The sequence below is a fragment of the Myotis nattereri genome (genome assembly GCF_964212035.1).
Source record: "Myotis nattereri genome assembly, chromosome: 5".
Taxonomy (NCBI): domain Eukaryota; kingdom Metazoa; phylum Chordata; class Mammalia; order Chiroptera; family Vespertilionidae; genus Myotis; species Myotis nattereri.
In genome coordinates this window covers 86,604,921-86,627,821 of record NC_138080.1, presented here as the reverse complement: position 1 = coordinate 86,627,821, position 22,901 = coordinate 86,604,921, and the positions used below count along the sequence as shown (strand labels likewise).

General features: G+C 44.1%; 1 protein-coding gene across 6 annotated transcripts in view; it reads left to right on the top strand.

The window, feature by feature from the left end:
* The window catches only part of PPP2R2B (protein phosphatase 2 regulatory subunit Bbeta), a 362,719-nt gene that overhangs the window by 312,698 nt on the left and 27,120 nt on the right, over positions 1-22,901 (top strand). For all 6 annotated transcript variants that reach the window (XM_081091206.1, XM_081091205.1, XM_081091204.1 and 3 more), the window contains 2 exons: positions 8,150-8,327; positions 19,987-20,151. In XM_081091206.1, the coding sequence (XP_080947332.1) occupies positions 8,150-8,327; positions 19,987-20,151 (343 nt within the window). The remainder of the gene's footprint in view (positions 1-8,149; positions 8,328-19,986; positions 20,152-22,901) is intronic.

The following is a 22,901-nucleotide window of genomic DNA, read 5'->3' as shown; positions in this document are numbered from 1 at the left end:
CATCTTAGCTCCAGCAAACACTAGCTATGTGGCTTTCAGCTAAGACACATAACTGCTGTGTGTCTCAGTTCTCCTCATTTGTAAAAAGAGGTTTAATGTGAGTGCCTGTGAGTATTAAAATAAATGGTTATAAAAGACTTAGAACAGTGACTGGTTTATAGTCAATTTTTAATAAGTAAAGATGAAAAGATGAATAAATTAATCTTCTGTAAAATTAAGATTAAAAATATCTTAACTTGTATCTCCTTGACCACAAATAAGGTTGGACATATTTCTACATATTTTCTGGTCATTTGCGTTTCGCTTTCTTTAAATTTTTTTTTTATATCCTTTACCCATATTTTTATTGAGTTGTCTTTTTATCAATTTTTAGGAACTCTTTGTATATTATAAATAGTAACCCTTTTTCTGTCATTTTTATCGTCCATAAATGATTTCCTTTTTATGTTTATTTTTAATAGAGTTTTATGGGTGGCGTAACATAAAAACCTCAGTCAGTACAGAACTATAAAAATAATTTTAAACTCATATAATCTCATACTCCAAAGGATAACCACTGTTAAGAACTGTATGGAAACCCTCCCATTGCCCCCTCAGATTCATTGGCTCCCAGCCTTGGCTCTTGGTCATCTAGGGGGCTTTCAAAATAGTACCAGTACTTGGGTACCACCTCACAGGCATTCTGACTTAACAGAGCAGTGGTGGGGCCCAGGCAATAGTTTTTAATGAGAGGCCACATTTTGATTGTAATGTGCATCTAGGGATGGGAACCAGACCAAGCTATCTGGAAGGCCATTCATATGCCCATTTGGTCCTAAATCAGATTATAGTAATCACTACTGCCCTCTGTTGGTGGGAAGCAGAACTGACACCATGTAGCTATGAATATAGCTTTATTCATATCTAAAAAGGGTCATGTTTCAAGGTTCTTAGAGATAGATGCATCTTTGTATGCATCCACACCTTTTTCATGTAATGACTTTCTAAACAACTTCCATCTCTAAGATTCTTGAAATTGATAGCAACTTTATCTTCTTTTTAAATATATTTTTATTGATTTCAGAGAGGGAGGGAGAAGGAGGGAGAGATATAAACATCAATGATGAGTCATTGATTGGCTGCCTCCTGCACACCCCACACTGGTGATCAAGCCCACAACACAGGCATGTGCCCTTGACCAGAATCGAACCCAGGACCCTTCCGTCTGCCAGCAGACGCTCTATCCACTGAGCCAAACCAGCTAGGGCTATATTTATCTTCTTGATTCTGTACGTTCCACAGTAAAAAAAAATGACACAATGTCATATGCTATTTCTGAGGTCTTGTCCATGTCTGGTCACCAAATTTTCAGTGATATTTATCCTAATCACTAACAGGAAAATGTATGCAGACAGATTTTAGAAATGCTTTCATCAATAGCAGTTGAAAAAAACAAAACAAAAACAATTTTGGGATTAATCCTAACCAAGCTAACCAAAAACTAAACCACTGTCTCTTTCCATTCACCCCCCACCCCATTTCCCCACCTATAAGCATTACTCAAAATTTCCCTCTACTGGTATGTTTTAAGATGAATCCTTTTTTCCCGTGGCTTCACATAATGTGGAACATCAAGGGAAATAACAGGAAAGGCAGTGGACAGGGAAACACGTTTTGAGAAATAACAAAGTTGGCAGAAAATGGAGTGTCTGGGAGAAAAAATAAGATAAAGCTGGCAGAATTGCAGGCTGCTGTGGGCTGCTAATTAGATGGCAAGTTTATCTTTTGAGGAAAAGGCCTTTTTTCTCTTTTTTCCATAGAGAAGCCAAAAGAAGCCAAAGATACAGAGCATAAAATTGTTAGTCTGCCTTAAAAACCATCTTGCACTGGGTTTTTAAAACATATATCAATTCCCCAGGCAGTTTTTATGGGTAGTGTGTTGTTCTTATAGCTGGAAATAGGGGGTAAGACTCTATCTCTATCTCCCTTCCCCCTACTTCTCCCTCTCTATGTGTGTGTGTGTGTGTGTGTGTGTGTGTGTGTGTGTGTGTGTGTGTATGTATGTATTATATGCTTTTAAATCCAGAACATCTTTATGATTAAGAATTGGCACTTTTTGCTACCTTTTGTGTAAGTTAATACTCGGTTTCTTTTATCCACCCTAGATTTAGACGAGCTGGGTTTCTCAACCTCAGAACTGTTGACATTCATTTTAGGCTGGATACTTCTTTGTTGCTGAGGGCTGTCCTATACATCAAAGGGCACTTAGCATCATCCTTAACCTCTACCCACTAGATGCCAGTTGCATACCCCCAGTTGTGACAACCAAAAAGATACCTCCAGACTGTCACATGGCAAAACTCCCTTCTCCCCCCCTCCCCCCATTAAAAACCACTGATTTAGCCGAAACCGGTTTGGCTCAGTGGATAGAGCGTCAGCCTGTGGACTGAGAGGTGCCGGGTTCGATTCCGGTCAAGGGCATGTACCTGGGTTGCGGGCACATCCCCAGTGGGGGATGTGCAAGAGGCAGCTGATCGATGTTTCTCTCTCATCGATGTTTCTAACTCTCTCTATCTCTCTCCCTTCCTCTCTGTGAAAAATCAATAAAATATATTTTTAAAAAAAACACAAACCACTGATTTAGAGGATTACCAAGGTGAGTTGTCACTTCTCCCAAAACAATGCACCCAATGTCAATTAGAGCCCCTACCTTTTCAAATGAAACAGTATCTTTTCCTCTATTGAAGCAACGGACCTACCTCTCGTTATAGCATCAGTCAAAGTCTCTAACAATATATCCACCTTGAGACACAAATGCCTTTCCTCCCATGAGACTATAAGTGCCACCCCTCATCTGTTTCGCTCACTCTGTCATGTGCCATCTAGAGCAGTGACTGGCCCTTAATAAATGCTTGCCGAGTAAAAGAATATCATTGTAAGGTGTTTAAGAACCTGAAGCACAAAGCCTCACTTGGTCTGAAGGGGGTTTTCCTCTCAGGCTTATTGCCGTCTCTGTGACAAAGGCAGTAACAGGAGGAGCCGGGGGCCTCTTGAGGCTGGTGAAGGGTGTGATCGGGGAAATCTGAAAGGTCTGTGATTTGGATGGGCTCCCCGGGTGTTTTGGCGCGGTGCTGCCGAGTGGCAGTTTCATTCTGCAAACAACAGCTCGGATGTGTGGCAGGAAGCCGGAGCCAACCTATCACGCCTGCTTTTTGAACTCCATCCACCATTGATCCATGGAGGGAACATGTTTTTTGATGCTTGTTAATTCCCTGATGCTTCATTAATTCCCCAAGAGGAAACACCCCAGGACCTGGGGGATGTGCCTCTGGAAACGCAACCTCAGTACAGACAGCGCAAGGCCTTGAAATGCTTCTTTTCGTGTGTGATTTTTTTAAAAAAAATGGAATGAAGATGCATATTTTAAAAAATGAAAAATGACTGGCATTCTTCCCACTGAAGATGGGAAGTAATTGAATTTGTTAGTGGTTTATTTTATTTGACAGCCTTTGTACATACTCGATGTGGTTTGTTACACTGAATTACCCTTTAATAATGGGTACACGCAACGCCAGACTCTGCCCCCCAGGTTGGTTTGATAATTGGATGAACGACCATATTGTTCAAGGTTTTCATGACAGTGTGTGGACAGAAGCTATTTTCCTAACCAGAAAAGCCAGCAGCTTGCTTTGTGTTTTTTTTCTCAATGTAGCTAATTGCTACCCAGTGACCAATCATTCTACTAGCCCTTTTCCTGAGGGATGCAATGCTGGGATGCTATGTTGGAGAGGCTGTTATAGAACTTACTGCTACGTTCTGTAATCATGTCAGAATTCCCTGATTGGATGGAAGGGGTGCCTAAACCCCGTAGCCAATAGAAAAAAAAGTCAGAAAAATCTTCCCTAGGCAATCTCTCAAAAGGGGCCATTTCTCCATAATTGGAAGTTAATCGTACAAATTCTAATAACGGTATCATAGGCGCTGGAGCCAGATTGCCAAGTTCAAGAGCAGCTCCCCCGCTTAGGGGTTGTATGATCTTGAGCAAGTTTCATGACCTTCTTTGCTTCAGGATCCACATCTGTAAAGTAGGAACAGTATTTGTACCTTCCTCTTAAGGTCTTTGTGGAGATTCAATAACATGGTAAAGCGCTAGCATAATTCTGGCACAAAGTAGGTTCTCCATCAGTGTTTCTTGGTTAGATGGTAAGTATCGGGCCCTGTGCCCGGTTTTCTCAGCAAAGCTACTGAGAGAGTTGCTCTCTCTAACATTGCAGAAGGGAACACTGACATGGAGAAAGGGGAAGTGACGCCCCAAGGCCGTGTGGCCAGTAAGTGCTCCAGCCAGGATTCAAGCCCAGCTCTGCTGGCTCCAAAAATTCTCTTACACCATAACAGCTTCACATGTTGTACCTGTGTACCCCCTAGAAGAAGTTTGAAAAGCCATGTACTTTCCTGAGCATTTTTATATAGGCAAATAAGCATTTCCGTTGTGATGTTAAGTAGTTACAGAGAATGTGGTCTTGCGAGTATATGGAACATAGGCAGTTAGGAATAAAACTGTTATATCACCTTTTAATGCATGCAGAGAAATTTAAATACCATCATAACTAGATACCCACCAATATCTATAAAAAAATATGTGAACAAGTTATTTAAAAGAACCTTATATTCCTCCTTTTTCTTCTTTAAACATGCATTTCCACTGTACTTCCCCCCAAAGAAATGATAGAAGCTTTTTTTTATCATTTTTACAACAAATAGAATTTCCTCCCATGTATATATGACTATAAGAGTTTAAAATTTTCTTGTGGATATAATTTCTTTAAAATTAATAGAGCACAATTCACTGAAATAACACTGACATATAATTCTGACAAGTAATGATTAAACATAAAAAGTAAAACTTTATTAGAATTTCATATTATAATGAGGTAGGGGTAGGGGCATTTGTGGGGCCTTGATTGACAGTACTGGCCAATTGTCCCTCCCAAAAGTATTTATATCTTGGACAGTGGCACCGTAGAAGGTTCAGGATGGGTGAGGGTCGGTCTTCTGTCTTTCTTTTGCAAAGGGGAGGAGAACCTAGGCCAGTGATGGCGAACCTTTTGAGCTCGGCGTGTCAGCATTTTGAAAAACCCTAACTTAACTCTGGTGCTGTGTCACATATAGAAATTTTTTGATATTTGCAACCATAGTAAAACAAAGACTTATATTTTTGATATTTATTTTATATATTTAAATGCCATTTAACAAAGAAAAATCAACCAAAAAAATGAGTTCGCGTGTCACAGGTTCGCCATCACTGGCCTAGGCTGTGGGTATCTCCTTAGATGATTTGATTTTAGGAAGGAACATGCACAGAAGTTAGAAATGGGGAAAGTTTCCTTTAAAACTGTTTCAGATAGTCCTTAGGACGTCATCACATACGCCTGTTTGAAAGGGCTGCTCGGTACCGCTGAGGCGTGTTGCTTTGGGACAGGGATATTGACAAGCCGGACCCGATGTTGTCCCCATTTTCAAGGTGACTCACTCCCTCTTCCTTGACAATGACGTCTGGTGCTGTTTAGCTCTTGGCTTTATCCCAAACCACAGTAATTGTCATTGGAGAGTCACGAAGGATGTTCATTGAAGGAAGCCCAGGGAAGGGCAAGATGGCAAACCTGAAGTGAGGCTGGACTCCGGAACTTTCTAGCCTCTCTCCCTGCTCTCCATTTAGGGCCATTGATGGGATGGTGTGAGCTGCCCATATTCTCCACCAGGCCTCAAGCCTGTGGGCCCAGAGCACCGCTGCCGGGTTTCCTGGCGCCCAGGAGGAGGTGGACAGCTCTCCTGTTGCTTTTCTACACCAACCAGCCATGCTGCAGCTTCCCAAAGGGGCTGGTTATGAACAGGAACAAGAAGTGTGGGCTGTGAATTTTCTTTTCTTTTTTAAATATATTTTATTGATTTTTTTACAGAGAGGAAAGAAGAGGGATAGAGAGCTAGAAACATCGATGAGAGAGAAACATCGATCAGCTGCCTCCTGCACGCTCCCTACTGGTGATGTGCCCGAAACCAAGGTCCATGCCCTTGACCGGAATCGAACCTGGGACCCTTGAGTCCTCAGGCCGATGCTCTATCCACTGAGCCAAACCAGCTAGGGCGGGGCTGTGTATTTTCTAAGCTTCTTCAGGATACTCTGTATGGTGACTGCCCCGCATGCAGTAAATGCTCAATAAATGTTTACTGAAGGTTTTATCTGGGGGTCACTGTGAGGTCATACATTCCTGTATGTATTTCCTAACTGATGACATGGAGCCCACCTAACCTCATGGCCTTAGCAGATCCTATTAGTCTCAATATAAAGTAATCTCAGTTATTTAGGGAGGGTGGTGGGGAAGAGCTGTTGAACTCTGACAAGGAGCTATAGAGCAAGCATGGATTTAAATTGAGAGCATTTTTTTTTAAAGACCCCACAATGTTGATTACGTTGATGGTACTTAACCCCGGTTTTCCCGTGTTTGCCCAAGGTTACTGAACGGCCGCAAACCCATCATGTGCTTCCACAGATGGCCATCTCTCTCTTTCCCTCCTCCGACCCCATGTTCTTCCTGCTCTTCACTCCTCTCCGGCCATCTTCCCGCTCTGAGTCTTGCCTTGAGTCTGTGGACTTAACTGGGGCACTGGAGGTTGCCATGGGAAACACAGCTGTTGTTCTTCCTCTATGAAGAGTCAGTGCAGGAAGGCGCTTGAGTCCTCACCTCTAGCCTCTCCCTGCTGTGCGTTTTCACAGACATCATCTAAACCGGGGGCCTCGGGGGGCTCCATGATGCAGCTCAGCTTTCACTGTGTCTCTGAAGGGGGTTTCTCTGACCCAAGGCCGACACCCATGTAGCTGCTGTGGAAGATTGTGAGGAATCGCCAGCGTGGTCACCAAATAAGCCATGTGACAGCAACATTCATTTTGTTAGTAAATAGGTTCTGGGAAGTGAAAGATGATCTTGGATTTCCCAGGAGGGGAGGTAGCAAAGATAATGAGAAAGAAGCTGAGGGAGGAAGAATGAAAGGGGTGGGGAGAGATAGAAGGGGTGGAGAGGTAAGGAAGAGACACAAGAAGGAGGGAATGCCTTAACAGGAAGGGGGGTCAGTAATGGACAGTTACGGGCGACTCCGTGAGCCTTCCTTATATTCCCAGTAACATCTGTGATCAAGCCCTGATTGTGAGCCCACATCTTCTCCTACCAGGATCCTTCCTTCCTCGCTTCTCTCACTGTTTTTCCTACACTCTAAGCATGCTCCTACCCCAGGGCCTTTGCACTTGCTGTTTCCTCTGCCTAGAATGCTCTTCCCTAGAGAGCAACATGGCTCCCTCCCTCACTGCATTCAGGCCTATACTCAAATGCCACACCCGGGGAGGCCTTCTATGACCACCCGACCTCAACTAGCACACCGTCTATTCTCTACCCCCTTAACCCAACTCAGGTTTCCATCATGTCTGATACAAAGGAGTGATTTAGTGAATATTTATTGAGTGAAAAATTAATCACGAACTCCCAGGCTCAGAACACAGGACTCGCACATTTACCCATATATACTTTGCACTCTCCCCTCAGAGATTTTGCACAAGCTGAACTCTCTGACTAGAGCACAGCTCTCTCCTCCCCACCCCCCCACTTCTGCCTGGTAGATTCCCACAAACCCTGAGGTCCTGCCTTGTTTAGTAGTCTCTCCTTTTTTGACAGCTCCCTTGACCTCCCCAGGTTGACACAGGACCTGTCTGACCAACACTGCCTGGGCAGTGCCTACTGACCTCCATCACAGCACACATCCCCGGCATGACATGTCTATTTAGTCTCCCATGTCCCAAGTGCATTCTTCCAGGGCCTAGAATATGGAGTAACTAAGGTCTTAGACTCCAGAGACGAGGAGTGCCAGGCATGAGCACGAGCTGTGTGACTTTACATAAATTACTTAACCTCTCTGGCCTAAGGGATGGTGACATTTTTTTGAAAAGAGTAAAATTAAAAGGAACAGAAGGGAAGAGGAACAGCGTGATTCATGTCTCCTTCTCCTGGAGCTCTTTCTGATGTGCTTATAGTTTTATGTGTGAACATAAAGGACATAAACATGCTTGCTCTTTTCCTAGTGCAGAGCGTTGGTCCTAAAAGGATGTACTTCTCTTGTTTCCCAGGTGCCTGTCCTCAGACCCATGGACCTGATGGTGGAGGCCACCCCGCGAAGAGTATTTGCCAACGCACACACATATCATATCAACTCCATATCAGTCAACAGCGACTATGAAACCTACATGTCAGCTGATGACCTGAGGATTAACCTATGGAACTTTGAAATAACCAATCAAAGTTTTAGTATCCTTTCCTTGGGGCCAATAACCAGTTGGCTTGAATTAGGAGTATTCAGGTAAGAACAGGCTTGGGCAAAAGTGGAATGAAAGGAATTGTCATAACTAAACACCTAGCACTTGTGGAAAACTGTCGCCTTTTAAATTACATTGGCATCTATGACGCTCTTTCATCCTAACAACATTGGGAAAGCATTGAGTTACAAGTTGTGGGCCAGGACGAGCTCTGGATTGGAACTCTGAATCAGTTCCTTCATACAGACGCATTTGTGTGTCTTGAATTAAAATTAAATGTGACTTTATCAACTATAAGATAGGACCCTAGACTTCAGTTAAGGGTTTCTTCCTCTTATTGAAGTATTCTTCAATGGCCTGTCTGGACAGCATGGACCGCAGGTATGCATCATGATTTTTATTGTATCATAATAATGGCTGCCATTTATTGAGTTCTAAGCACTGCACTGGGAACTTTTTGCATAGAATCTCATTTGGAGATGTGCACATATAATATTAGAGCTGGATGGATTTTCACAGACAGAACACACCTGTGTAACCAGCATCAGGATCAAAAACCAAACTTTATTTGCAATCTTCAAGTCCCCATCACTCTTCTTTTCCATCTCTATCCACCAAGGGTATATTTGATATGACCACCCCATAAGGTCAGTATTTAGCTCATGTTTAGTTAAAATTTAGAGAAGTAAAGGAAATTGCTGAGTGGGTGTCTGAGCCAGTATTTTTACTGCACTATACTGACCCTCTGTTTGATAATACAAGTCAGACACTTATTCAGTACGTGTCATGTGAGCCATCCCACCACAAACCTGGAAATCTCAATCTCAGTTAATGGTTTCTCCACCCAAACAGCTGAACAACTGATGTAGGAGTCAATATTCTTTTTCTCGCTCACTAGCCTTCCTACCTCCAACCCAATCTACCCTTGAGCCCTATCTTTTCTTCCTCTAAATTATATCTCAAAGCAACTCGTTTCTCTCCATCTGCACTCCTACCAGCCACACTAGTAAAGTCCACTGTTTTCTCACCTGTGTGACTGCGCTCATCTATGTGGTCTCCTTCTTTCTTGCTGTCTTACAAATGCTTGTTCCCTTACAGGGGAGACCTTTCAACATGTAATCTGGGTAACATTTCTCCCCTGCTTAAAACACTCTAGTAGCTTCCCATTGACATAGAATAATATCCAAGTTCTTTACCTTGGACGGGAAGATGCCACACAATCTGGACCCTGCCCCTCTGTGGTGTCCTGTTATATCACTCTTTGCTAATTCACTCTGCTTCAGCCAACTAATTTTTTTTCTGTTCCTGGATACACCTTGTTGTTACTTTCATGCTTTGCATTTGCTGTCCCCTCTTTCTAGAATATTCTTCCCCCAGAGTTCACATGGCTAACTATCTGTCATTCAGACTTCAATCTCATGCCACCTCCTCAGAGGTATTTCCATTAATTCCTAAGTAGCCCCCAATAACCCTCTATCCCTGTTATCACAATAGCACTTACCACTATTTAAAATTGTTTCTTTATTTATATATTTGGTATTTCCCCATATTTGAATGTAAATTCTATGAGGAAAGGGACTTTATATGATCCATTTATGTATCCCAGTACCTGGGACATTCTGACATATTGGAAATTCCATTTGGGTTGAACATGTCAAGTTTGAAGTATTAGTAGGTCTTCCAAGTGGAGATATTTAGTAAATAGCTGATTATTAAATCTAACCTGGAAATTTTATTTTAAGAAGATATTAGACTCTAATAATTAGAGTAAAGCTTTGAATTTCTGATATAAAATAGACCCTCATAATGGCTCAAGCATATAAAAGATTATTTCTCTTGTAAAGTCTAACATTGATTATCCCCATCACCAGACTGACTCCTCCAGTTCAGAGATTCGGGTTTCTTTCATCTTGTCATCATGTTTGTCTGCATCAGGACAGCAAAGGGAGAAGATGGTGGTGGACCACACGAGGGAGGCTCCTAGGAGCCAAGCTAAAATGGTGTGCATTCCACTGGCTAGGAGTGAGTCACACGGCTGGCTACCTCTAACGGCAAGGCGGGCTGGACAATGTAGTGTAGCTACTGGTTCATGTGCACAAGAAGAAAAGACCTGGTTTTGGCACTCAGCCATCTAGTCTGCACCACAGAAGAGTGTTCAGTAGCTCCACAAGGCTTTCCAGGGAAGGCGGTTTTAAGCAGGAAGAGGTGATTTTGGAGACACTGAGAACTGGCCACCAGGACCATGACTGGCAGCTTTTGCTGCTCACAGAGCCACCTCCACATACTGTCTGAGGCTGTGAGAACCTGCCTACAGATTTTGCCTGGAAGTGCAGCTGCTAATAGAATGAGTGTGGGTGGTGGTTCCCTTTCTCCCTTTACGTCTATTCCAAGAGCCAGAAATCTGCTCAGGCTCAGCTGCTGTCACTCGGAGCTGCTGCTGTCCCCAAACTAGATGACACGTTTTCTGAAGTTTGCCTCTAGGCCTTCAAGGGGAAGGAAGTTTCTTGAGGCATTTGGGAAGACAGACGCCTTGGGGAGAATGCAAAGGGGAAATATTAATAGCACAATCTAGGTTATATTCCGCAGATGTCAGACAGCCTGCCAGATGCTAGCATACAAATGAGACTGTGTCATTCACCCTTAAAGCAGCCATATGTAAAATAATCATTGTCATCATGAGAGTGATGATCACTGATATCTATATAGTTGTTTTCAACCAGACCACCCTAAGCACTGAGCAGAATGTACAAACGAGGGCCCTTTTGCTCATCGTCACTGAAGTGCAGCCACCTCTAGGGTAGGAAGTGACCACCTTTCAAAACAGCCTCAGGAAAACATCAACCACCAGGCGGGTCTTATTAAATCCTGTGTCGTTTAGCACCATTTCTCCAATGCCCAATGGTTCAGGATGGAGTGATGCAGGGTTCCCACAGCATGGCATGAGTATCACTGAGGTGGTAGGCACAGTCTTCTCAGCCAGTGATGGCGAACCTATGACACGCGTGTCAGAGGTGACACACGAACTCATTTTTTTGGTTGATTTTTCTTTGTTAAATGGCATTTAAATATATAAAATAAATATCAAAAATATACATCTCTGTTTTACTATGGTTGCAAATATCAAAAAAATTCTATATGTGACATGGCACCAGAGTTAAGTTAGGGTTTTTCAAAATGTTGACACGCCGAGCTCAAAAGGTTCGCCATCAGTGTTCTAAGCACTAGGTAGACTATTTTTGTTTTCATAGTTACGAATTTATGATAATGAATAGTATAAAATACATCAAGCCTATGACTTCCTAGGCACTGAAAAATCCCTTTAAATTAGAAAGTATGTTTGTGTAAAGAAAATCATTAAGTGAAAAGTAAGACAAGTGATCTTGTGGTATGATTTTTTTTTGTAAGTCTTAACTTCCAGTGACTAGCATTTGGTGTGACATTGGAATTATGGTTGAGAAAACAGGCTTCGAGTCCAACCAGCCTAAAGTTCTCACCCAGCTCAACTACTTGCTGGCTGTGCAAACTTTAACATGTGCCTTAACTTATCCAACCCTCTACTTCATGACGTGTAGAGAGGAGGTCTATCAAACAGGATTGTGAGAATTTGTGAGTGTTTTTAATATTAATTGATTGATTGATTGTGTGTATATGAACACACACATACTGATATACCTAGGGCAGTACCTTGCTAGAAATGACCTATAAACAGGGACCAACACAATCCTAATTATTATTGAGAGGACAAAGAAACAGAAAAGTTGAATGTTGGAATGGTGAATTCTGCTGAATTCATTACCTGGGTCAAGTTCTCAGTTCTAGATCTCCTCTGGTTCCGCAGTGGGGTGCTCTTTGCAAAGTGTCGCTCATTCTACCCTAGTTACCAGGTACTTGCAGGATCTCTGAGGTTCAGGGCCCTGTGTTTAGCACCATATCAAAGTGAGGCATCCTTAGCCTCCTGACATCTGGTCTTGAATTCTCTCCTTTCCATCCACAGTTAGTCTGTCCCTGCGTGACAGATTCTGGTTTAAAGTGGTCAAACGTTGGCCTTCCTGGGTTAACTACATCAGGACAATAATAACTCATTTCTAGATAAGTGATTTTCTAGGACAGTACAGAAAAATTGCTATTAAAATATATTGCTGCTTTACGAAAACTACATTATACCTAGGATCCTTTGAACTCTCTTCTCAGGACTAAGCATGAGTTGAACTGGGCTCTTCCCCAGTCCAATATGGGGCCTATTAAATATATGCATGTCGAGTACAAGTAAAGACTGACCACAGCAACTGTACTCTGCGCACCTAATTTGTGACAGGCACTGCACTAAGTTATGGGGATATGCAAGTGAAGAGAAACAAACTGTCTGCTTTCAGAATGACTTGCAGCCAATAATCAGACTATTGAATCTGTAACTACAAATAAGTCCATGAATGCATTTTTCAAAACCTACTAGGGAATAAAAGAAGGCTTTGCTGAGGAACTGATTAGTGAATTGAGACCTTAAAGAGGAAGAGTGCGAGTTAACCTGGAAAAGAGGTGTGGAGAGATCGGTTCAGCATGTACAAAGGTCCTGTGGCAGGAGGGAGCACAGCATGTTGGAGGAACTCTAAGAAGGCCACTGTGACTAGAGGCCACAGAGTGAGGTAGAACATGGTGCAAGCAAGACTGGAGAGTTCTGTAGAAGTCCAGCCTCTGGACATGAGAAAGAGGATTTCTCTGGGAGAAGCCAACTGGAGTACTTCATCTTTGACCTCGTTGTTATCAGCCCTGTGAATCAGCCCTTTGTGGGTTGATTCCCTGATCAAGGGACCATGTAACCTCAATTGGTGGCTTTCAGCTGTCACTCCTTAGTACCATGGACAGCAGCCTTTTTAATCCAGTGAGAACCTGCCAGGCAGGCTTTGAGGGAAGCTGTAGGCCTAGTACAAATCTCTCTCCCTTGTGGCTGCTGTGCTTTTATCCATAAATGTGCATGTCAATCTCAGACTGGCTTTCAGCATAAAAGGAGAGCATTTTTTCCAGTGACACATCCAGCACAGTGGCCTGTGTGTGCCAGGGCAGCCCCTCCTCCCCGTATTCAATGCAGCTTTGGTGGCTTTTCCCAGGCCTGGTGCCTTGCTTTTGTAGCTGCTGAGACTGTCTCTGAGGCCAGACCTAGGGCTTTATGAGGCTGCGGATTTCTCCCACCCCCAACCCCACCGGGCCAGTCCTTTGAGCCTCAGGGAGTCAGAAAAAAGGGCAAGAACGCGGCTATGCAGACTTCTCCTGGGCTTGTTGGGCTCCCTTGGAGCTCATTATAGCTGAGTAGTTGGGAATGCAGATTCTGGAGTCAGACTCACTTGGGTTTGCATCTGACTTCTTCTCCTAAGATCTGTGTGACATTGACAGGTTGTTTAACATCTCTCTGAACCTCAATTTCCTCATCAGTTCATGGAGACAATACCACCATCTATCTTGTAAGGTTGTTATGAGGATTAAATGAGGTGATCATGTAAAATGCTTAGCAGAGTGCCTGGCACAGAGGGAAGGCATGATAGTGACAGTAATTAGTATCTGGAACATTTCTCCAGCCTCCTGGTCTTACCTTGCTGTTTGGATTTCATTATCTTCTAAGAGAACCACAGGTTAAATGAGTCACACTCTACAGGCCTGGCATGTTGGCCTATTGACATCCTGTGGGTTTTCTGCATTTTTACATATCCCTACAGAAGGCTGCTAAGTCACAAGGAATTAAAGTAAAATCCATAAACATTTATTGAGCATTTACTGTGCACTGGAAATGTCAAGATATAAAACTCCACCCCTGTTATTATATCCCATGTCATCTTGAGGGTGGGTATAATGATCAGGGTTCAACCAGAGAAGCAACACCATAGAGAGAGAGGGAGAGGGAGAAAGAGAAGGAGAGGGGGAGGGAGCGAAGGAGAGAGAGAGAGAGAGAGAGAGAGAGAGAGAGAGAGAGAGAGAAACCCAGAGAAATAAAATGAATTTCCCAAGTTCTCTGAGCAAAATAGATTTGGAATCAAAATTGTATCCAAATTTCCTGACTCCATTTTGTTATGATCATGGTACTTATCATAATATTATCTTGAACTTTCCCCCATAGAAATGAGGCTCCTGGTGTCCATCTCTCTCATGGACTGTTCTAAGCCAAGGAAACTACTTTTTTAATGTTTATTGTCTTTATTTAATAATATACATTTACTGTAGGGATTATAAAATGACCTATAATCTCATCACCTAGTTTTGGTATGCATATAGGGAATTGACATCACAGTGTTAACTAAAATCTAGCTAAATCAACTGTAAGAGCTCAGAAAAATAAGAAAATAAAAAGGAAAAACTTTAACTCTTGATTTACCCAGAAAGCCTTCTCCTGTTTAATCTGGGACACACACACACACACACACACACACACACACACACACACACCCTGCCCCCACACATACACATACACTCTTCCCTGCTTTATTTTTCTGTTTAGCAGTTATCACTATCTAATATACTGTATATGGTATTTATTTACCTTGTTTAGTGGCCATGTCCCCTACTAGAATATAGGCTACATGTATTAGGCTATGTTCTCTGCACCCAGAAGAGTATTGGCTGATTCTCTGTGAACATTTGTGAAATGTGAGGAGGAGTGAATGAGTGAATGAATGAATGAATGAATGGACACAAGCTAGAGTCACTAAGGGGTAACTTACATGCTTACCTTGGAATCTAATTCCCCTATAACAGTGGTCGGCAAACTCATTAGTCAACAGAGCCAAATATCAACAGTACAACGATTGAAATTTCTTTAGAAAGCCAAATTTTTTAATCTTAAACTAGATAGGTAGGTACATTGTTATTAACTTAATTAGGGTACTTCTAAGGCTTAGGAAGAGCCACACTCAAGGGGCCAAAGAACTGCATGTGGCTGGCGAGCCGCAATTTGCCAACCACGGCCCTATAAGAAATAACTATATTTCCTTCCTGTCTGCTCTCTCTCTCTCTCTCTCTCTCTCTCTCTCTCTCACACACACACACACACACACACACACACTCTCTCTCTTTTTTATGTGGCTATGGCCAGACTATATATATTTTGTATCTAACATTTCTCACCTAAAATTATATAGAGCTAGATACATAGATGGATAGATAAACATAGAAAATATATTTTCCCATCCTAAAACACTACAACGTTATTAAAAGGAAATGTGAAAATAATAACTGAAAATTGAAAAGAAAAAATTGATAGACCCACTCAAATAGAACTGTCACTAACATTTGGTAGCATACCTTTCAACTCATCATTTTCAGAGTATACATTTTTAAATAACATTATGATCATACTTTAGATAGAATTTTTCATACTATGTTTTTAACTGACCTGGAATTTCACTACATAAATGATTTAGTGAGATAAATCAAAATTCCCTAATTGTATTATTTCCCTATTGTGTGTGTGTGTGTGTGTGTGTGTGTGTGTGTGTGTGTGTGTGTGTGTAGGTATAGGTATGTTGTTGTCAATCTTTTTTAATGTTGCATTGCAAATGCAGGCTTTTTCACAGAAAGCTTCCTCCAAATTTGGGCTTAAGAAAATGACTTTTGCATAGCGCCATTGCTACCCCTTAGCATCTTGCCATAACGCTCTCCATTCCCTCACTCCACTGCCGAGGTGATTTATGGCTCTGGCTTCTTATTTGTTTTAACCCGATCTCTTAAGGGGTGACCTCCCGGTGTCTTCAATTATTATTTTAAATGATGCTTTAGGCTACTGCCTGGCACAGCAGTGCCCTCACCTTCCCACCTTCTGCCTTCCAAGCATGGAGCTCAGCTGCCAAACTGGCTGTGCCCCCTCCTGTCCTCGGAGCTGCCTCCAGAGTCCTGGTGGAGAGGCAGATTAACCCCTTTTGTTAGCAGAGGTAATTTGCCCGGCTCAGCATTAATGCGGAATGCCATAAGCAGTCGGGGTCAGGAAGAACAGGTCTGTCAAGCCCCAGGGTTAATTTAATAGCAATCTGTTGGCTGTCTGCCTTGTGTATCATCCGTGAAGCCAAGGCTCTGTTTTGCTTTTGCCGTTTAGTTCTTTGGGACAACAGGGAAATAATTTGGATAGAGAGCTCCAGACGATGGGGAAGAGAAAATTGACTGTCAAAATGCATCATCCCATGTTCCAGATAATACAGGGAGCTGTGCACTGCTCGTGTCCTTTCTCTTCCCTCCCCAACGTGAAGGGCAAAGCCACACAGACTGAAGGTGTGTCTCCCTTTACACTAGTGAAGGGTTTCTAGGTGGACAGAGGTGAAAGACGCCCTACCGTCACCCCCATGAGCCATTGAATTTTTGGTAACTGGGCTCCTTCTCCCAAATGTCTCTAGAACTGAGCAAATTCTCCCTCGTAAACAATTCAGGAAATCCCTTACCGTGTTTCTGTCCCAACTTATGGCTCAAAAAAAAATAAAATTATCACATCATAGGACACAAAAATCCTAGATCAGATGCTGTGTCCCAATTGTGGTTCTGAAAAAATGTGGCCCCCAAAGTGGACAGTGAATTAAGAGAGCACAGGCCCTGAGCAGAAGTCAGCTCCCTCCCAGATTAGCCAGGGGGCAGTCCAACAGAGCCAGACTCACCACGCGAAGGGCTGGCTCGGGAGGGGGGCGGGGGGGCATTCCCCAGCGATGAGGGGGCATGTGGTCCAGAAGCAGGTTCTGGAGTTGGACAAACTTGGGTTCAAATGCAGCTCCTCCCCCTGTTGGTCAGATGGCCTTGAGTAATTTACCTCCAGCACTATTTCCTCTGCTGGAAATGGGCCTGTGAATGGTACTGACCTCCTAAGGCTGAGATGAAGGTTAAATGGGACAGTCCATTTGATCATCTTTAACTGCAGGTTGGTATTCTCTTCCTCCTCGTCCTTATCGTCATGGTTGTTAAAAAGAGGAGTAGAGTCACCGTTCACCCCCTGACTCCCACAGAATCAGACCTAACAAGCACTCTAGTCTTAAGGGAAATGCTTGAGGATGAGGGATGATGGGCAGACGTTGTGGCCCAGGATGGGACGGGGAGCTGGATCCAGACGCGGCCGACTCAGTGGTCACCTCCCAGGAGGGTGCCCTTGATGGTGGTGCGTGCTGCTGGTTTCCCAGATATGTCTAAGCGCTTCGTTTTCACACATTCTGACTCCGGCTTTATTTTTAGGTGAGAAAAAATAACCATGGATGTGGCACCTCCCCTCCCCTCCCCTCCCACACAGCAAAGCAAAGATCCCTTCCAGTGCCTCTTGTGTTTAGAGCTACCCTGAAGGAGGTTGAGAAAGCTGACGGACAGCAGGTTTTCTTGTCCTATTTTGGGAAAGGAGAAATCTGCTCACGGCACAGCAGGGTCTGAAGGCTCTTTCTGGAGGGAGATGAAATCTGACAACAGCTGAACCCTGACCTCTGCTCACGGCACCCCATGTCGTGGCCACAAGCCCAGGGCATGGGTCAGGGGCTGGTGAGAACATCAGAGCTGCAGCTTGGGACCTCGTTCCGGGGGGCATGGGCTCTCACTCCCCAGGGTGTGGGGCTGACTGAAATAATAGGTATAACTCTGGCAGCAGTTGAGTTGAAAGGTAGTATTTTATGAATCCAGGGGACCCACACACTCTGGAGACCCAAGTAATACTTGCACCTGGGTTTGGTGAGGGCAAGTGTAGTAAAATATAATGTTAGTTCAGTCTCGAGTTAATTTTAGAAAGAACCCAACAGGATTTATAAGAGGTACACTGAAGGGGAAGTAGCAGAGCCAACGACAAAGCCCTTATTACAACAAATTGGCGTGCTGGGATTGTAGCAGGAGCAGAGGTGATGCTTGATAATAGATGAGCACTTTGTTGGTGTTGGGGTAACTAACAATACCAGTGCATTTACTTGTACCTCATCTAAACTCTAAGGAGGGGGCTGTGCTACTAACCAGGAAAAACAGGACTTTCATCCATGCCAGTCCCATAGGTTAGTCTGTATCAAGTTATCGCTTATCAATTCAGTAGTGTTTTCCAAAACCAGATACATAAAGTCGCACACATCAACAGTTTGAGTTTAATTGTTATGCATTTATTTTCATGTGTATTACTAAAAATGTAACTAGCTTGCCCGGCTGGGTTGGAGCGTTGTCCTGTACACCAAAAGGTTGCAGGTTTGGTCCTGGTTGGGGCACGTACAGGAGGCAACTGATCAATGTTTTCTCTCATCTCTTTTCTCTCTCTCTCTCTCTCTCTCTCTCTCTCTCTCTCTCTCTCTTTCTCTCTCTTTCTTTCTCTCTCTCTCCTTGCACCTCATCAGGTGGAGATGGAAAAAAAGAAGTAACTAGCTCATTGCACCCATGATTTTATGAATATTGAGTTACTGCTTAGACAAGGCTAAGGAAAGAAAAGTGAGTCGGTGTAAGTTGATCTGAAGAAAAAGTGTGATGTAAAAATGCAACCTGCGGATAGAGAGGTGGGCCAAAGGTCACAAAGGTGGCTCAAAGGTTGTCAGGTCTAGGGAAAGTGGGAATCACTTTTGGTCAGCTTTCCCGTACAACAGCATCCACATCACGAGGCCGGCTCCTTCGCAGGAAGCTGCTGGGTCCCCGGCCAGGCGCCTCCCAGCCTGCACCCGGGTCCCCTCTTAAGCTCTCAGTTGGGCTATGAAGGGATCAGCCTAAACCCGCACCTCATGCATGCCACACACCCTACTGAAGGCGCTTCTGCTAGTCACCTTCATTAGTGAAAGCCAAGTGTTTCATTGAAGTATACAAGGATGTGGTCATGAATAGATGAATACTGATTCTTGACCAGAAAGTAAAAACCTGAGAAAAATAAAAAACAAATGATAAACTAAGGGTATATATTCCATAGGAGGCTAAAACTATCTCGCCATACCACTGGATGGCTTCTTTCTGATGCTTGAACTCCCACAAGCGCTAAAGCAAATCGCAGCTTATGGAGACTTGAGCCCCTGTATATCTTCAATAAGAGAAATTTTGTATAATTACTAAAGAACACAAATTTTGCGCCTGGGGTAAAATCCTAGAACTGTCACTCTTTAGCAAGTTACTTTACATGCTCTGAGCTTCCGTTTCCACCCCCTGGAAAATGGGGATAAGAAAATTGATGAGATAAAGTATCTGATGTGCTTTGCACAGTGATCAATAAATGGTAGCAGCTATTATTATCATCATCATCATCATCATCATATTAAAGAAGATCTCAGAGATTTCATAGATGATTTACAGTCTATTGTAGATTTCACTTATAGCGCAGGAGTCTGGGTAAAGATTCCAATAAAATGAGTGATTTAGTTGGAATGGGACGAGTTTGTAACCACCGTTGTAAAAGGAGAAATGGAAGTCTGTGCAGCTTGGCACGTTTTTGCACAGTTGCATGAGCAGGTAACTTTGATGGGCGCTCTACATGTTAGGAGGATGAAATACTGAAATGGGCCAGGGAGACCCGAGTTCCCGTGCTGCCTCCGACCACTGGGTGACCCTGGGCTCATCGGCCTGGGACCAATAATACCTGCCTGTTTGCTCACAGCGTTTTGGTGAAGACCCATCCTGTGTGGTGCAAGCTAACCTGTTCCCCGCCACCCCCTGTTCCCCACTCACACCTCTCCCGTCCGCTCCTTGACTCTCGGTGCCAGACATCGTGGATATTAAGCCGGCCAACATGGAGGAGCTCACGGAGGTGATCACGGCGGCCGAGTTCCACCCCCATCACTGCAACACCTTCGTGTACAGCAGCAGCAAAGGGACAATCCGGCTGTGCGACATGCGGGCGTCGGCCCTGTGTGACAGGCACACCAAATGTGAGTAGCCGTCAGCCAGCGCAGAGCTGAGGGGCGGGGCACTGGCCCTGACACAGGTGGGGGGGTGGGGGGGGGGGGGCTGATCTCCTTTCCTACATGAGACTCGCTGGGAGCAAAGAAAGTACCAGTGTCCGCCTGCCTCGGTGTCAGCTCCACGGTGGGTATTTCAATAAAGATGAAACCTCACGTTCAATCCCACAAACATCGCTGCAGGCTGTGGTCTGCGGAGATGAATAAGGCATGAGCCCTGTCACATAACGTTGTGACATGATCTGAATTATGTTTTAAGATCAGTCTTGCTGCTGTGGGCAGAGGAACCTGAGGGCCGGAAAGGGGAGAGCGCTGGGGGTTGTTGCCACGTCCAGGCAGGAGTTGAGCACGGCCCAGACCAGGGCGGTGGCGGGGAAGCGGAGAGGGGCAGGTGGGCTCTGGGTAGACCTTGGCAGGAGCTACCAGGACCTGCTGGCCTGTGCAGGAGGCTGAGATTATACAAGGAATCAAGAATGGCATCTGGGGATGGTGACTAAGTAGCCACACCATATCGTATATTTGAAAGTTGCTAAGAGAGAATATCTTAAAAGTTTTCATCACACAAAAAAATGGGTAACTGTGTGGTGATGGATGTTAACTAGACTTACTGTGTTTATTTTGCATTATAGACATATATCAAATCCTGAAACTAGTATAATGTTATATGTCAAATATATCTCAATTTTTTTTTTTTTAAAGAATAATGGCTGGAGGGAGGGGTTCCTGGCTTCTTAGAGAGATTGCGGCTTTGGGAACCAGCATTCTAGAGGTACCGATGGTTCTAGTGGGCACCAGAAGAAGGTTTCAGAGAAGCGGAGGGGAAAGGGCAGCCAGAGTCACAGGCCCTCTGGTCACGCTGGAGTTTGCAGGGCATGGACAGAGCACAGCAGCTCCAATCCAGTGGGGGCTGAGGCTCAGACCGATGTGAGCAGGTAAAGCAGATGTCAGCTGGCACTCAAGGCCAGCACCGCGGTCGACAGGCTGGCCTGGAGCCAGCAGGAAGGCTTTCTAGAAAACTCCCCAGAGTGAAGGTGCCTGGGAGGCAGTGGTCAGTCCCCCATGTATAGTGGCTTATAAGTTGTGTGGCTTCTACACTCCCACAGGCCCAGGTCCAAGCCAGGCTTCACCCTGATTAGCTGTCTGCTTTGTCTAACTTTCCCTAACCTTTCTGAACCTTGGCTTTCTCATCTGTAAATGGGTAGCATAATAACCTCCGCCTCATGGGCTTGTCATGGGGCTTCGATGAGATAATTAAACATCGTTAATGGGATGTTTTATTTTTTTCATACTAAGTCTTCAAAAACATTTTCCATTCAGATTATCTACTAAGTGTTCAATAGGCACGTGTGGCTTGTAGCTACCATATTGGATAGTGCAGATTTAAGATGTTTAAGATATTTTCATCGTTGCAGAAAGTTCTATTGGATATTGTGGATCCCCGGGGTGGGCAAACTTTTTGACTCGAAGGCCACAATGGGTTCTTAAACTGGACCGGAGGGCCGGAACAAAAGCATGGATGGAGTGTTTGTGTGAACTAATACATGTTAACACTGCTGCTGGTGAAGGAGCGGAGGGGAGAGCAAGAGAACCCTCCGCTCTTTCGGCTCCGTGGCCAGATAGAACAGCCGAACGGGCCAGATCCGGCCCGCGGGCCGTAGTTTGCCCATGGCTGATAGACCATCAGCTTTTTGAGGGCATGCTCACAGCTGTGTCCCCAACTACAGCACTCCCAAGGTCAGGCATGAGCTTTGCTGCCATGGAGGAAGAACACCCAGAAGCTGTCCAACCCCCTGAGGTGCTCTGGGTGGCCTGGCCTGACAGCAAAGACAGCGTGTGCCTGGCAGGGGCCAGAGACCCTGGGGGAGGTATTGCCCACAACCGGTTTTATTTGCAGACTTATTTTCCCATCTTAAAATTTCACCTGAATTCTGTATTTTATTCCCATAAAATGCCTACTTTCTGTTTAATGTAATAATTACATTTCTACCCACCCCAAATTTCAAGCAAAATTTATTTTCCCCCAAATTGCAGCATTTATCCCATGGCCTCCTGTACCACTTAATGTACCCCATATCCTCCTTCTCCCTGACCTTCAAGGATACATCCATGTGCCTCAGTTCCTAGTATGTGGAGAGCAATTTGAGATCATTTGGCTGGAGAACAGAGTTATAGAATTCCTATTTTATGGAAGATTAACACGGCAGTGGTGGGAAGAAACATAGAAGAATTAGAAAGTAATAAATGGAAATTTATAATGTAGATAAGGATGGTAGCTATGGAAATTGAAAGGAAGGAAAAGGAAAATAGAGCCTTTTCTTATAAGGTAACTCTGGGTGATGTGATTAGAGATTGGCAATCACCAGCCATGGATGTTAGGTCATGTTCGGTGTTCGTCCCTCTATACTATAAACTCTCTGAAGAACTGAATCTGTTTTGCTCACATCATATTCCCAGCGCCTGACACTAGTAGGTGCTCAGTAAATATGTATTCAATAAATAAATGTATGCCTGAGGGTTGACATAAATGGGCACGTGGAATGGGGACTAATCAGAAGCCATACAGAGGAGAGTGAAGGGCCAGGGTTCAATTGGGAACATGCTGTGTGTGAGGTGACGAGCTGACGAAGGAGGTCGGGCTCTCTGGTGAGTAAAAGCAGAACCAGGCTCGAAGGGTCACCAACATGGATGCCAGAGATGGCGCGAGAAGCGCCAGTGCTCAC